At 50.4% G+C, this 16987-nt stretch overlaps 1 protein-coding gene across 1 annotated transcript; it reads left to right on the top strand.

The window, feature by feature from the left end:
• Nucleotides 1-1273: 1273 nt before the first annotated feature.
• On the top strand, nt 1274-4874 carry LOC119957412 (zinc finger protein 703-B-like). The gene is made up of 2 exons (XM_038785463.1): nt 1274-1718; nt 3103-4874. Exons 1-2 carry the CDS (start codon nt 1512-1514, stop codon nt 4444-4446), a joined length of 1551 nt encoding a protein of 516 aa, XP_038641391.1. The 5' UTR covers nt 1274-1511; the 3' UTR covers nt 4447-4874.
• The last annotated feature ends 12113 nt before the right edge of the window (nt 4875-16987 follow it).

The following is a 16987-nucleotide window of genomic DNA, read 5'->3' as shown; positions in this document are numbered from 1 at the left end:
CCCTCTCTCTCTCTCTCTCTCCCCTGTCTGTTTCTCTCGCTGACTCTCTCTCTCCACTGTCTGTTTCTCTCTCTCTCCTGTCTGTTTTTCTCTCTCTCTCTCCCCTGTATCCCCCTGTCTGTTTCTCTCTCTGACTCTCTCGCTCTCCCCTGTCTGTTTCTCTCTCTCTCTCCCCTGTCTGTTTCTCTCTCTGACTATCTCTCTCCCCTGTTTGCTTCTCTCTCTGACTCTCTCTCTCTCTCCCCTGTCTGTTTCTCTCTCTGACTCTCTCACCTGTATTTCCCTGTCTGTTTCTCTCTCTGACTCTCTCGCTCTCCCCTGTCTGTTTCTCTCTCTGACTCTCTCTCTCTCCCCTGTCTGTTTCTCTCTCTCTCTCTCCCCTGTATCCCCCTGTCTGTTTCTCTCTCTGACTCTCTCTCCCCTGTCTGTTTCTCTCTCTGACTCTCTCGCTCTCCCCTGTCTGTTTCTCTCTCTGACTCTCTCTCTCTCCCCTGTCTGTTTCTCTCTCTGACTCTCTCTCTCCCCTGTCTGTTTCTCTCTCTGACTCTCTCTCTCCCCTGTATTTCCCTGTCTGTTTCTCTCTCTGACTCTCTCTCTCCCCTGTCTGTTTCTCTCTCTGACTCTCTCTCTCTCCCCTGTCTGTTTCTCTCTCTGACTCTCTCGCCCCTGTATTTCCTTGTCTGTTTCTCTCTCTGACTCTCTCTCCCCTGTATTTCCCTGTCTGTTTCTCTCTCTGACTCTCTCTCCCCTGTCTGTTTTTCTCTCTGACTCTCTCCCCTGTCTGTTTCTCTCTCTGACTCTCTCCCCTGTCTGTTTCCCTCTCTGACTCTCTCCCCTGTCTGTTTCTCTCTCTGACTCTCTCCCCTGTCTGTTTCTCTCTGACTCTCTCTCTCTCCTGTCTGTTTCTCTCTCTGACTCTCTCCCCTGTCTGTTTCCCTCTCTGACTCTCTCCCCTGTCTGTTTCTCTTTCTGACTCTCTCTCCCCTGTCTGTTTCTCTCTCTGACTCTCTCTCCCCTGTCTGTTTCTCTCTCTGACTCTCTCCCCTGTCTGTTTCTCTCTCTGACTCTCTCTCTCCCCTGTCTGTTTCCCTCTCTGACTCTCTCCCCTGTCTGTTTCTCTCTCCCCCTCTCTCTCTCTCCCCTGTCTGTTTCTCTCTCTGACTCTCTCTCTCCTGTCTGTTTCTCTCTCTCTCCTGAAGGATATCAGACGCCCTCTGAAGTCGTTCTCATGCTGTAGCTTTAAATATCAGGAGCTGAGCTGGATGACAGGGCAGGAGGCGGGTTCTTGGCAGTCAGATGTTGCATTGAGACTGGAGCCTCTCTCTCCCACAAGCTATGAGCTGTTGTGGATTGCTGATTGGAAGCAGAGACTTGTTCAGGGTGTGCCCCTGTGTGTTTCGGAGCTGTGCAGCCAGGATCGGGGAGAATGCTGTTGGGATCTAGCAGGGGGAAAGCTGTGGCCATGGAGTGAAAGGAAGCTGAGCCCTCTCTCCTGTGTGTGTGTGCGGGAAATGAGCCAAGCTCTCTGTGGGTCTCAGGAGAAGAGAGAGAGCTCCGAGAGAGAGAAGCCATCCCTGCTGATCCTACCACCCTCCGACCCAGCCAGACAGGCCAAGCGGATCCCCATCAAAATCCTTAAAATGCTGACCACCCACACAGGACACATCCTTCACCCGGAATACCTGCAGCCCATCTCCACCCCGCTCAGCCCCATCGAAGTAAGTAAGAAAGTGAAGCTGTGCAAAGCCCAGAGAGAGGGGGGAAGAGAGTAACCCTACCCTGGCAGCAACCTCCAAACTCTGCCATCATTGCAGAGAGCTGCAGTCTGCTCTGGGGGACAGAGCAGAAAGTTCATGTGCTTCAGGCCAAGAGTTTGTGAAGGGGGGAGGATGGGACAGCTACTGCCACATTCCCAGGGAAAAGCCTCCTTCCTGCATTTGGCATTTCCCCCCTGCAGAAAATGCCTGCAGCCTGGAGCTGCTGTGTAACAGGGAGTCTCTCTGCTGTGTAACAGGGAGGCAGCCTGGAGCTGCTGTGTAACAGGGAGGCAGCCTGGAGCTGCTGTGTAACAGGGAGGCAGCCTGGAGCTGCTGTGTAACAGGGAGTCTCTCTGCTGTGTAACAGGGAGGCAGCCTGGAGCTGCTGTGTAACAGGGAGGCAGCCTGGAGCTGCTGTGTAACAGGGAGGCAGCCTGGAGCTGCTGTGTAACAGGGAGGCAGCCTGGAGCTGCTGTGTAACAGGGAGGCAGCCTGGAGCTGCTGTGTAACAGGGAGGCAGCCTGGAGCTGCTGTGTAACAGGGAGGCAGCCTGGAGCTGCTGTGTAACAGGGAGTCTCTCTGCTGTGTAACAGGGAGGCAGCCTGGAGCTGCTGTGTAACAGGGAGTCTCTCTGCTGTGTAACAGGGAGGCAGCCTGGAGCTGCTGTGTAACAGGGAGGCAGCCTGGAGCTGCTGTGTAACAGGGAGGCAGCCTGGAACTGCTGTGTAACAGGGAGTCTCTCTGCTGTGTAACAGGGAGGCAGCCTGGAGCTGCTGTGTAACAGGGAGGCAGCCTGGAGCTGCTGTGTAACAGGGAGGCAGCCTGGAGCTGCTGTGTAACAGGGAGGCAGCCTGGAGCTGCTGTGTAACAGGGAGGCAGCCTGGAGCTGCTGTGTAACAGGGAGGCAGCCTGGAGCTGCTGTGTAACAGGGAGCCTGAACTCTGCTGGGTTCTCTGTACTAACCCCCCAAACTGCTCACACTCCAGCCAGCAGCTGAACTCCATTCCTCCCAGTGCCCAGCCATTCGGCCCAACTGCCCAAAGCTAGCATTCCAGTCCCACACCAGCCTCCTCCCACTGCCTCTCTCACCCATCACCATTCGCTTTATCCTTTTGTGCCTTTATTGAGCTCATTAATTCATCTCAACCACTCCCTGTAGGAGTCTGTTCCACATTTTCCCTGCACCTCCCTGACTAAAGGAAGTTTCTCCTGAATTCCCCATCAGATTTAACAGTGACTCCTTTATATTGGTGCCCTCGAGCTGAAAAACATGCTTTGCTTTCATCTGTGTTTTCCTTCATCCCTCCGATTATCCATCTCTCTCTCTTTAACTCTTTTTTTCTAGTTGGATGCCAAGAAAAGTCCACTGGCTCTGTTAGCCCAGACCTGTTCTCAGATTGGTAAACCTGACCCTCAGCCTTCATCCAAGCTCAGCTCGGCAGTGACCTCCAGCGAGAAGGAATCTTCCAGACTGTCATCCTCCCTGAAACTGGGCAGCGAGTCTGCCGTCGAGGACAAGTCCAGCTTTAAACCTTACTCCAAATCGGGAGAGGGGAGAAAAGAGTGCGGGGAGAAGGCTGGTTTCCGGGTACCAGGTGGGTCCTGTCAAAGCTTCACAGCTCGCCCGCCCTCCTCCTCACCCACTGTCAGCTCTCCGGCCCTGGGCGAGGGAAAGGCCGGTGACATGGATGACAAGAAGGAGCCCGAGGTGGCCAGGGCGTGCCCAGACCATTCACCTGCTAACCCGGGCCACGGCAGATCAGGTAGCGTCGCCAGTGAACCGAGCCAACACCGGGAGACGCCAACTGTGACCAAGTGTGATGCTGCCAGCCCCAACATGGTACCGGGACACGTGGCACCTGTTTCACCCTACAAGCCGGGGCACTCCGTCTACCCCTTGCCCCCGACCAGCATGGGATACCACGGGTCGATTGTTGGAGCCTACGCTGCTGCCTACCCCTCGCAGTTCGTCACCGGGATTGAGCCAAAGTCTGGCCTGGTGGGGAACCCATTGTCCGGAGCAGTGGGATGCCCGATGCCAGGCAAGTCCGCCAACTCCAGCCCCCTGACCGGGGCCTCGCCGCCTGCGTACATGCAAGGACTGTGCCGGGATCCCTACTGCCTGACCTACCACAATGCCCCTCACCTGGGAGGCAGTGGATGTTCCTCCTGCCTCCATGACCCCTCCTCCCTGAAGTCTGGATACCCCCTGGTCTACCCGTCTCACCCACTGCACTCTTCGGTCCTGACCACCGGCGCTACGGCACCCCTGGGCGCACACCCCTTGTATACCTACGGCTTCATGCTCCACAGTGACCCACTACCCCACATATGCAACTGGGTCTCAGCCGGCGGACCCTGCGACAAGCGTTTCTCAAGCTCCGAGGAACTCCTCAACCACCTACGTACGCACACTACGCTCCCTGGGGCTGACAAGCTGCTGGCTGCTTACCCATCCCCAGCCTCCTGCAGTTTGCACCTCCAGCAAGGGCCCCCGGGGAGTCCCAACGGCCTTTCTCTCCGCAGCCCGCACACCCTGGCACTCAGCAGGTACCATCCCTACAGCAAGAGCCACCTGTCAGTGCCCACCAGCTCTGCCCTCACCATGTCGGCCGCCAGCCCCTATTACTCTCCTTACACCCTCTATGGACAACGGTTGGCCCCTGCTTCAGCTCTGGGATATCAATGAGGGCCCGAGAGTTTGAAGCATAACTTTGGGGGTAGCGGGTGGGATGGGCCTGGGACTTATTTATTACCTGTGTACATTAACTTCAAACAGGGACTATAAGATCTTACAGACTCACCTCTTATCTGTAGAATGCAATGTATATACCAAACAGTTTTTTTTTTTGCAAGAAGTTTCTTTAAATGGTCTTATTTAAAAATATTTTTCCTTCTTTCTTTTTGTTTCCTGGGGAAGGGGGGAGTTGATATGCATGTTTTTTGGTAATCCCTCATTTCGCTCTCATTTGAGATTTTGCTTATTTTTAACCAATGGAGATGTAATATTTTTTTGTATTGTACTGCGAATGGGATGACACATATGATGGCAGGCCTATCCAAGAAATGGGAGGTCTTATTTTGTTATTAAATGAGGACCTAATTATATTTATATTCTGACGGCTCCTTCTCATGCATTCTTCAAACCCACCCACCTGCCTACCCCGCCTCCCTCAAGGTGTCGCTGTTTACTCAATGGCCCACTTGTCTCGTACGTCTGTGGGCTCAAACCCCACTCTGGAGAGCTCAGCACATAATCCTGGGCTGAGGGAGTGCCACCAATGTCAGAGGGTGCTGTAGGTTGGATGAAATGTCAAACCGCTGATCCGCCGTCCGCCCCGAATGGTATGTGAAAGATCCCACAACGTGATTGGAAAAAGATCCGGGGCGTTCTCCCTGGTGTCCAACCCTCATCATGGACGATCTCGGTAAGGTGATGTTGATGGGAGTTTGCTGCCCATAAATTGGCTGCCGGTGGTTCTGACATCAGAATGGTGACAAACCACATATCACTTGGAAAATAAAAATCTAAATCTGTTAAAGGAGCAAAGGGATCTGGGAGCACAAATACGCAAATCACTAAAAAGGGCGACACAGATTAATAAAACCATAAAAAAAACAGGACGCTATATATTTTTGTAAAATTTACAGTACCCAATTATCTTTTCCAATGAAGGGACAATTTAGCTTGGCCAATCCACCTACCCTGCACATCTTTGGGTTGTGGGGGTGAGACCCACGCAGACACGGGGAGAATGTGCAAACTCCACGCGGACAGTGACCCAGAGCCGGGATTCAAACCCGGGTTCTCAGCGCCGTAGGCAGCAATGCTAACCACTGTGCCACCGTGCTGCCCTAGGAAGGTATATATAGAGGTACTGGATAAGCAGCAAAATGAAACTTGCGAGGTTTCCACCTCAAATGTGAGGCAAACGTTTCAGAGGGAAAACAAAGTGAACTGATTGTGTGGGTCTCTTGAAAGAAGCAAGCAGAGGGGCAACTTTAAGAGGTCTTTAAAAGGACAAAGTGGCTTTGATGGAGCGGAGACAGAGAGAATGGCTCCTCTGGTGGGGAAGAGCAAACGTGGAGGCCATAAATAGAAGGTAGTCACCAGTGAAGCCCGCAGGCAACTGAGGAGAAACCCATTTGTGCTGAGAATGTGGGACGTTCCTGCCACACAGCTTGGTAGAGGTGAGCAATGCAGATGGATACAGGGGGAGGACTGATAGACGCATGAAGGAGAATGGAACAGTGTTTTTTGCTGACGGACGGGATGACGAAGGTTGGTGGATAAATGCCTGAATGGATGTTTGTGGCAGGTAGCCTGTTCGTGTGCTGCAGGTTCTGTCTGATGTCCTTGAAGGATTAACTCTTGCCAGGGGAAAGCCATCCTAAAGGTAAGGGCACCATCTAGTGGCCAGAAACCAAAGTGAAGCAGCAGCAAACTTTTTTGAGAAGGTTTGCATCTTGGGTGAACTGGTATTACTGGTGGAAGTAGACAGGGTGGTGGTAGGGGTGAGGAACGGTGCGGGAGACAATTCTGAGGTTTTAAATTCACAGCCAGGTAGGGTGGCACAGCGGTTAGCGCTGCTGCCTCACGGCACCAGGGACCAGGGTTCAATTCATGCCTCGGGTGACTGTGGAGTTTCCACGTTCTCCCCGTGTCTGCGTGGGATTCCTCCGGGTGCTCCGGTTTCCTCCCAAAGACGTGCCGGCGATGTGGACAGGCCATGACCAGTTGCCAGTTAGTGTCAAGAGATTGCGGGGTTAGGGCGGGGGGATTGGACCGAGGAAGGGTACTCTTTCAGAGGGCTGGTGTTGACTCGATGGGCCGAATGGCTGACATCTCTGCACTGTCTGGATTCCAGGTGTTTTCCCAACAGTCCCTCCATCCCTGGGAGGTGGGTTATTCCTGATATTTTCAAAAAGAGCCCAGTACAATTCTTACTCCAAGAAAAATAACTTACCCTCTGCTAAATATTCCTGTTCAAAACAAAAGAGAGCCACTGAAGCCAGTAGACTGGAATGTGAAAATAGCTGGGAAGACTGAGGGAAGACGTGCTTGTGAGCTGTGCATCTCCCGCTCCAGGCTGCCTGGCCTGCTGAATATTTCCAAAATGTTTGGTTTCCGTTAAAACAAATAAAGTTGGGTTAATATAACCCTCTGGGTGGGGATAGTCACAGTAAAATTTTATCGACCCTCTGCGGCTGGTGGGGTTCGGCCGACAATCGTGATGACAGGTGGGGTGGCAGGGGTGCCGATCACGTCACCAATTTGTCCTCTAGGATCGCACATGCCTCTGGACTGTGGCAATTCTGATACACAAGGCCAAGAATGGACAGCTCTTCCCCCAAGTCTACCTGGTTCCCACAAATTGGTCAAAGAAAGCTCTCCAGTTATCCCTAGGCATTCACTGCTGGATGCCAGGGCACGTTCTGAGAATGCTCTGCTTCCTTTGTCAGACTGGGTGTGATCCTCCGACCACAGGTAACAGTTTCAATCAAAGCCCTTCATAATTTTGACCACCTCTGTTAAATCCCCCCTCAACCTTGTGCTCTTGCAGTGTGACAATCCCTGCTTCTCCAATTGCTCCATATGGCTGGAACTATTTACAATTCTGAGTTGTCGAAAAACTAACTTTTGCCTTCCTTCTAATCAGTGATTTTATTTTTAAGGATGGGAACAAACAGCGTTGTCCTTCCTGGAAATCCTTTTGCAAGGAAGCATGCGTTGGATATTTACCAATTGAAATAAGAGATTGGAAAGGACTTGCTTTAGTTAACAGCTGGCTATGGGGCGGTTATTCTGCAGAGTTCTGTGCGAGTTCCTGAGGCCCATGTACTGCAACAAGCTAGGTTCATCTAATCCATGGGAATGGTTTCTACAATCCATGGGAAAACTGGAGACCTTTTCAGTAATATTTTGCACCCAGGCAGCGTACATAACCTGTACCTTTGAACCAGCAGGAAGAATGAACCATTCATGAGGCAAAGGATATGTGACCAGACTCTCCGAGCATGTGATTCAGACTGGTCCACAGTCACAAGTGGAGACGGGAGCCCTAATCTTTCCGTGCAGTTGCTGATTGTTAGAAATCGTAAGCAAAAATGTTCTGCCAATATACAACTCCCTTGGAATTAAACCCCTTCAAATCTCCAATCTCGCCATCAGGTGTGCTGATCATGTTGGCCTGGGTTGAGTGTTATACATTTGCACGTTGTCATATTTGACAGGATGCATGCACTGTGGATCGATGTCAGGTAAAACAATTTGACCATGTCCTGATGGATTCAGGAATGATTTAGAAACAAATCAATATGTCTGTTTATATAACTCTGCACCTATTTCCTGTATCTTCATTTTATTTATCTATCTGTCTGTCTGTCTACTGTTTTCTGTCTGTCTATCTACTCTTTTCTGTCCATCGCTATCTTATCTGTAAAACCAATGTCCACATTTACAATGAATATGGCCTTTCTGAACGCGCCGTGCTGCCCTGCCACGCCTGGCGGCAGAGTGGAATTACAGCGTGACACGTTTACATAGGCAGTTTCCATTTCAAATCTCGGGATGGAATGTAAAATGGACGGACATGGGAATAAGGATTTCAACCGAGAATGAAATCAGACTGGGTTTAAAACTAACATTGTTCCTGATCTTCCTGATGGGCAGATTTGGTTTAAAAGTGCTCAGGGATATGTCACATCAGTTTGGCAATAATTGAAACTGGAGAACAATGCAGATTCCAATTTTTGGAACAGAAAAGGGTCAAAATTAGGATTACATATAGTTTTATTCCTCCTGTGTTTGTCCAGCTTCACCTGAAATACACCTGAACTAAATCCCTCAACCACTTCCTGTGGGAGCAAATTCAACATTCCCACCAGTCTCCGGAGATTGATGTTTCTCCTTCCATCTTGCTGCAGTGATTGTAGCATTTCATCTGATGGTCGGTCAAGTTGCTTTTTTTAGTTTCATATCCTCTCGGCCTCCATAGACTCTCTGACGGTAATTGAGGGTCCCAGGTTCGATTCCCGGCTTGGGTTACTGTCTGTGCGGAGTCTGCACGTTCTCCCCGTGTCTGCGTGGGTTTTCTCCGGCTGCTCCGGTTTCCTCCCACAGTCCAAAGATGCGCAGGTTAGGTGGCTTGGCCATGATCAATTGACCCGAGACGTGTCCAAAGGTTAGGGGCGGTTACGGGGATGGGCCCGGAAGTAGGCCTGGGTAGGGCGCTCTTTAAGAGGGTCAGTGCAGACCCGATGGACCGAATGGCCTCCTTCTGCACTGTAGGGATTCTATGGTTCTATGATCTGATAGCCAAGCTCTGGTAACTGTTGGGATTAAACGTTGATGCGTAGAGCAGGAGAAACTGCTTGCCGTGACTGGGACGGTCATTAAGCAGAGTGCACCATGATTTAAGATTATTGCCAGAAGGGAGATGAGGGGAATTGCATTTCCACAGGGAGTTGTGATCTGGAAGCCAGTACCTGAAGGCAGTGGAAGCAGGTTCAATGGGAAAAACAGAGTTGGATAAATACATGGAAAATAACTTTTTCAGTTTATGGGAATACAGCAGGAAAAGTGGGACAAATTGGATAGTTCTTTCACAAAGCTGGCACAGGAATGATGGACAGAATGGCCACCAGCTGCCAACCTGTAAGATTGCTCTAGAATCCAAGAGGGAAGCTCAACAAAACGCCTGACAAATTTACAGTACCCAATTCTCTTTTTCCAATGAAGGGGCAATTCAGCACGGCCAATCCACCTACCCTGCACATCTTTGGGTCGTGGGTGTGAGACCCATGCAGACACGAGGAGAACGAGATGTCATGTTTTCTTAATGTGCCATGACTTTCATTCCTGGGATTCTTCCTGATGCTTAATTATCCACATAGGAATCAAGATTGAGGAAGGCGTGAATCATTTATATCGTTTGCAAGTTAACGACACTGTTCAATTTCCTTTCCGACAGCCCTGCTTTCTCTGGAATGCCAGATTGAAGAGGTTGCTGCAGAACGTAAACCTGTTGAGAGGGGTTAACCCTGCAGTTGGCAATATTTTTCAGTGAAATCTAGGTTCCCCCCTCTGTGCCTGCTGTCTTTTTCCACATTCAACAAGGAATTTAGATTTCATATTATTTTTAGACTATTCCTGATTTGCACTGTGTAAGAATCTCCGGACTTGCTGGAAATGCACAGAAGGCAGAAATGAATTCGGACACGAAAAGATTTGTTTCTTGGGGGTCGTTTTGCGGGATTGAAGGAGCTGGGAGCGAAGTATGGGCTGGAGCAGGGGGAAATGTTTAGATCCATGCAGGTTCAAGACTTTGCCAGAAAGGAGATACAGAGCTTCCCGGTGGAGCCGGCCTCCACATTGCTGGAGGAGGTGCTGATGACAGGGGGACTGGAGAAGGGGGTAGTGTCAGCGGTTTACGGAGCTATTTTGGAAGAGGGGAAGGCACCGCTGGAAGGGATCAAGGCAAAGTGGGAGGAAGAGTTGGGAGAGGATATGGAGGAGGGGCTCTGGTGTGAGGTGCTCCGCAGGGTGAACGCCTCCACCTTGTGTGCGAGGTTGGGGCTGATACAGCTAAAGGTGGTATATAGAGCGCACCTTACAAGGGTGAGCCGGCTCTTTGAGGGGGTAGAAGATGTGTGTGAATGTTGTTGGGGGGAGGGGGGGGGCGGCGAGGGGAGCCCCGCAAACCACGTTCATATGTTTTGGTCCTGTCCAAAGCTGGAGGATTACTGGAAGGAGGTGTTTAGGATAATCTCTAAAGTGGTGCACGTGAAACTGGACCTGGGCCCCCGGGAGGCCATATTCGGGGTGTCGGACCAGCCAGGGTTGGAAATGGGTGCGGAGGCAGATGTTTAGCCTTCGCCTTGTTGATCGCCCGAAGGCGGATCCTGTTAGGGTGAAGATCAACCTCTCCACCCTGTGCCCTGGCGTGGCGGTGGGGACCTAATGAAATTCTTGACGCTTGAGAAGGTCAAATTTGAACTGAGGGGAAGGATGGAGGGGTTCTACAATTCATGGCCGTTATTCATGATGCACTTTCGAGAATTGGACCACATCGAACATTAGGGGGATTGGGGGCTGGAAGGGTTGGGAGGAGGGAGACTCTATGTGTTAATGGTGACTATGGGTGATTCCTGATTCCTTTTTGTCATTTGGTTATGTTAACATGCGGGCTAATGTCTGGGGGTTTGGTGGGAGGATGGGGTTGTTGTTATTGATATGGGGATTCATTACTGATTATTGTTTAGTGTTGGGTGTAAATTTGGGAGAAAATGTGAAAAAGGAGGAGAATAAAAATATTTTTTTAAAAAAGAAATGCACAGAAGGTCAGTCAGTTGGGGTTGAGGCAGGAATGTCAGATTTACATTTCAGCGGAGTAGAATGGCCACGTCCACAGTATGTAGGCTGGATGTGTCCCACTCTCAGTAAAACCCAAATCCGGCATTCCATAAGACACAGGAGCAGACACATTCGGCCCATCGAGTCTGCTCCGCCATTCAATCATGGCTGATATGTTTCTCATCCCCATTTTCCTGCCTTCTCCCCATAACCCCTGATCCCCTTATTAATCAAGAGCCAATCTATCTCTTAAAGACACTCAGTGAATTGGCCTCCACAGCCTTCTGCGGCAAAGAGTTCCACAGATTCACCACCCTCTGGCTGAAGAAATTCCTCCTCATCTCTGTTTTAAAGGATCGTCCCTTTATCTGAGATGGTGTCCTCTGCTTCTAGTTTTTCCCACAAGTGGAAACATCCTCTCGATGTCCACTCTATCCAGGCCTCGGAGTATCTTTTAAGTTTCAATAAGATCCTCCCTCATCCTTCTAAACTCCAACCAGTACAGACCCAGAGTCCTCAAACGTTCCTCATACGACAGGTTCTTCATTTCAGGGATCATTCTTGTGAACCTCCTCTGGACCCTTTCCAAGGTCAGCACATCCTTCTTTAGATACGGATCCCAAAACTGTTCACAGTACCAAATGTGCTTTGACCAGAGCCTTGTACAGCCTCAGAAGTACATTCCTGGTCTTGTACTCCAGCCCTCTCAACATGAATTCTAACATTGCATTTGCCTTCTTAACTGCCAACTGAACCCGCACATTAACCTTAAGAGAATCATGAACAAGGACTCCTTTGTGCTTCTGATTTCCGAAGCATTTCCCCATTTAGAAAATAGTTCATGCCTCCATTCCTCCTTCCAAAGTGCATAACCTCACACTTTTCCACATTGTATTCCATCTGCCATTTCATTGCCCACCCTCCTAGCCTGTCCAAGTCCTTCTGCAGCCCCCTTGCTTCCTCAATACTACCTGTCCCTCTACAGATCTTTGTGTCATCTGCAAACTTAGCAACAGTGCCTTCAGTTCCTTCTTCCAGATCATTAATGAATATTGTGAAAAGTTGTGGTCCCAGCACTGACCCCTGAGGCACACCACTAGTCACTGGCTACTGGTATGTCGTATGATGAACGGTTGAGGACTCTGGGCGTGTACACGGAGTTTAGAAGGCTGAGAGGGGATCTTATTGAAACTTGCAGGATACTGCGAGGCTTGGATAGAGTGGACGTGGAGAGGATGTTTCCACAGAAGCAGAGGACACCATCTCAGACGAAAGGGACGATCCTTTAAAACGGAGATGAGGAGGAATTTCTTCAGCCAGAGGGTGGTGAATCTATGGCTCTTTGCCGCAGAAGGCTGTGGAGGCCAAATCACTGAGTGTCTTTAAGACAGAGACAGATAGGTTCTTGATCAATAAGGGGATCAGGGGTTATGGGGAGAAGGCAGGAGAATGGGGATGAGAAAAATATCAGCCATGATTGAATGGAGGAGCAGACTCGATGGGCCGAGTGGCCTAATTCTGCTTCTCTGTCTTCTGATCTTATGGATTGCTATGTGAAAATAAGGGAGATCCGTTTTGCCCTTGCTATGGTCAACACTGCACACTGGCTCAAATCTTTCACATTCAACCCATGGTTGAGACAGCTTGCCATTGGTCCCTGGTGGGCTTTTCCAGTGCAAACGAAGTCAGTGGAATGTGCAGTGGTTCGCCCGTCCCACTGCTGGGGGCCAATTCAGCGGGGCCCAACTATCCCTCCAGTAGGAACGTCCTCAAAATCCCACCCATCGATTCAGAGACCACCATCACAAAGGAACAGATCGTTTATGCCATTGCCATTTGTGGGATCTTTCTGTGCAATTCACTGCCATGTTTCCGAGATTGCAACAATCCTCTATGTGCCGCATCCTTCTGGACGTCAGAATGTCTCCAAGTGCTTTCCAGCCAATGAGGTTTTTATTCAAAGCCTGGTTACTCTGACATTTCATGGATCACACTTGTAAACTCCAAGTTACAGGATTGGTTGGAAAACATTGGGACACCAGTTTTGACAGGAACTTGATGAATGCAGAATTTCACCTGCCTTTGGGTAAAGTCTGGGACTATCTAAGTATTTGACCATCAGTTGCTCCTCTCTTTAGCTTTGTGGAACTCTGTCTTGCTCAGCTGGCTGCTGATTCAAATCAAACGCAAGCACGTGAGTCAATCTTTCCAATGGCTCTTCTATGCTTTGGGTCAGTCCTCTGATTTAACACAGACAGGACTGACAGGTCACCATGTTGTGAAACCGTAGTTCCCAGAATAAGAGCTGATCTAATAGACCAACTCATCTGTCCTGCCTACATGACACAATCCCCAAACTAATCCCACTGCCTCACTCTCTCCCCATAGCCCTATATCAATCCCCAAACTAATCCCACTGTCCAACTCTCTCCCCATAGCCCTGTATCAATCCCCAAACTAATCACACTGCCCCGCTCTCTCCCCATAGCCCAGTATCAATCCCCAAACTAATCCCACTGCCCCACTCTCTCCCCATAGCCCTGTATCAATCCCAAACTAATCCCACTGCCTCACTCTCTCCCCATAGCCCTGTATCAATCCCAAACTAATCCCACTGCCCCACTCTCTCCCCATAGCCCTGTATCAATCCCCAAACTAATCCCACTGCCTGACTCTCTCCCCATAGCCCTGTATCAATCCCAAACTAATCCCACTGCCTTGCTCTCTCCCCACAGCCCTGTATCAATCCCCAAACTAATCCCACTGCCCCACTCTCTCCCCATAGCCCTGTATCAATCCCCAAACTAATCCCACTGCCCTGCTCTCTCCCCATAGCCCTATATCAATCCCCAAACTAATACCACTGTCCCACTCCCTCCCCATAGCCCTGGATCAATCCCCAAACTAATCCCACTGTCCCGCTCTCTCCCCATAGCCCTGTATCAATCTCCAAACTAATCCCACTACCCCACTCTCTCCCCATAGCCCTGTATCAATCCCCAAACTAATCCCACTGCCCCGCTCTCTCCCCATAGCCCTGTATCAATCCCCAAACTAATTCCACTGCCCCACTCTTTCCCCATAGCCCTGTATCAATCCCCAAACTAATCCTACTGTCCCACTCTCTCACTTATAGCCCTGTATCAATCCCCAAACGAATCCCACTGCCCCGCTCTCTCCCCATAGCCCTGTATCAATCCCCAAACTAATCCCACTGTCCACTCTCTCCCCATAGCCCTGTATCAATCATCAAACTAATCCCACTGCCCCGCTCTCTCCATAGCCCTGTATCAATCCCCAAACTAATCCCACTGCCCCACTCTCTCTATAGCCCTGTATCAATCCCAAACTAATCCCACTGCCTCGCTCTCTCCACATAGCCCTGTACCAATCCCCAAACTAATCTCACTGCCCCACTCTTTCCCTATAGCCCTGTATCAATCCCCAAACTAACCCCACTGCCTCACTCTCTCCCCATAGCCCTGTATCAATCCCCAAACTAATCACACTGCCCCGCTCTCTCCCCATAGCCCTGTATCAATCCCCAAACTAACCCCACTGCCTCACTCTCTCCCCATAGCCCTGTATCAATCCCCAAACTAATCACACTGCCCCGCTCTCTCCCCATAGCCCTGTATCAATCCCCAAACTAACCCAACTGCCCCGCTCTCTCCCCATAGCCCTGTACCAATCCGCAAATTAATCCCACTGTCCCACTCTCTCCATAGCGCTGTACCTATCCCCAAACTAATACCACTGCCCCACTCTCCCTATAGCCCTGATCAATGAGGTTTTTATTCAAAGCCTGGTTACTCTGACATTTCATGGATCCCACTTGTAAACTCCAAGTTACAGGATTGGTTGGAAAACATTGGGACACCAGTTTTTAAAGGAATTTGATGAATGCAGAATTTCACCTGCCTTTGGGTAAAGTCTGGGACTATCTAAGTATTTGACCATCAGTTGCTCCTTTCTTTAGCTTTGTGGAACTCTGTCTTGCTCAGCTGGCTGCTGATTCAAATCAAACGCAAGCACGTGAGTCAATCTTTCCAATGGCTCTTCTATGCTTTGGGTCAGTCCTCTGATTTAACACAGACAGGACTGACAGGTCACCATGTTGTGAAACCGTAGTTCCCAGAATAAGAGCTGATCTAATAGACCAACTCATCTGTCCTGCCTACATGACACAATCCCCAAACTAATCCCACTGCCCTGCTCTCTCCCCATAGCCCTATATCAATCCCCAAACTAATCCCACTGACCCACTCCATCCCCATAGCCCTGGATCAATCCCCAAACTAACCCCACTGCCCCACTCTCTCCCCATAGCCCTGTATCAATCCCCAAACTAATCCCACTGCCCCACTCTCTCTCCCCATTGCCCTGTATCAATCCCCAAACTAATCCCACTGCCCACTCTCTCCCCATAGCCCTGTATCAATCCCCAAACTAATCCCACTGTCCCACTCTTTCACTGTAGCCCTGTATCAATCCCCAAACTAATCCCACTGCCCCGCTCTCTCCCCATAGCCCTGTATCAATCCCCAAACTAATCCCACTGCCCCACTCTCTCCCCGTAGCCCTGTATCAATCCCCAAACTAATCCCACTGCCCCACTCTCTCCCCATAGCCCTGTATCAATCCCAAACTAATCTCACTGCCCCACTCTCTCCCCATAGCCCTGTATCAATCCCCAAACTAATCCCACTGTCCCACTCTCTCCCCATAGCCCTGTATCAATCCCAAACTTATCCCACTGCCCCGCTCTCTCCCCATAGCCCAGTATCAATCCCAAACTAATCCCACTGTCCCACTCTCTCCCCATAGCCCTGTATCAATCCCCAAACTAATCCCACTGTCCCACTCTCTCCCCATATCCCTGTATCAATCCCCAAACTAATCCCACTGCCCCACGCTCTCCCCATAGCCCTGTATCAATCCCAAACTAATCTCACTGTCCCACTCTCTCCCCATAGCCCTGTATCAATCCCCAAACTAATCCCACTGCCCACTCTCTCCCCATAGCCCTGTATCAATCCCCAAACTAATCCCACTGCCCTGCTCTCTCCCCATAGCCCTGTATCAATCCCCAAACTAATCCCACTGCCTCACTCTCTCCCAATAGCCCTGTATCAATCCCCAAACTAATCCCACTGCCCCGCTCTCTCCCCATAGCCCTGTATCAATCCCCAAACTAACCCCACTGTCCCACTCCCTCCCCATAGCCCTGGATCAATCCCCAAACTAATCCCACTGTCCCGCTCTCTCCCCATAGCCCTGTATCAATCCCCAAACTAATCCAACTGTCCCACTCTCTCCCTGTAGCCCTGTATCAATCCCCAAACTAATCACACTGCCCACTCTCTCCAGAGCCCTGTATCAATTTTCAACTAATCCCACTGCCTCACTCTCTCCCCATAGCCCTGTATCAATCACCAAACTAATCCAACTGCCCCACTCTCTCTCCCCATAGCCCTGTATCAATCCCCAAACTAATCCCACTCTCTCCCCGTAGCCCTGCATCAATCTCCAAACTAATCCCGCTGCCCCACTCTCTCCCCATAGCCCTATATCAATCCCCAAACTAATCCATCTGTCCACTCTCTCCCCGTAGCCCTGCATCAATCTCCAAACTAATCCCACTGCCCCACTCTCTCCCCATAGCCCTGTATCAATCCCCAAACTAATCCCACTACCCCGCTCTCTCCCCATAGCCCTGTATCAATCCCCAAACTAATCCCGCTGTCCCTATCTCCCCATATCCCTGTATCAATCCCAAACTAATCCCACTGCCTCGCTCTCTCCACATAGCCCTGTATCAATCCCCAAACTAATCCCACAGCCCCACTCTCTCCCCATAGCCCTCTATCAATCC

The sequence above is a fragment of the Scyliorhinus canicula genome, chromosome 26 (genome assembly GCF_902713615.1).
Source record: "Scyliorhinus canicula chromosome 26, sScyCan1.1, whole genome shotgun sequence".
Lineage (NCBI taxonomy): Eukaryota > Metazoa > Chordata > Chondrichthyes > Carcharhiniformes > Scyliorhinidae > Scyliorhinus > Scyliorhinus canicula.
The sequence above is the reverse complement of the archived record's forward strand: the minus strand, read 5'-3'. Positions and strand labels throughout refer to the sequence as shown.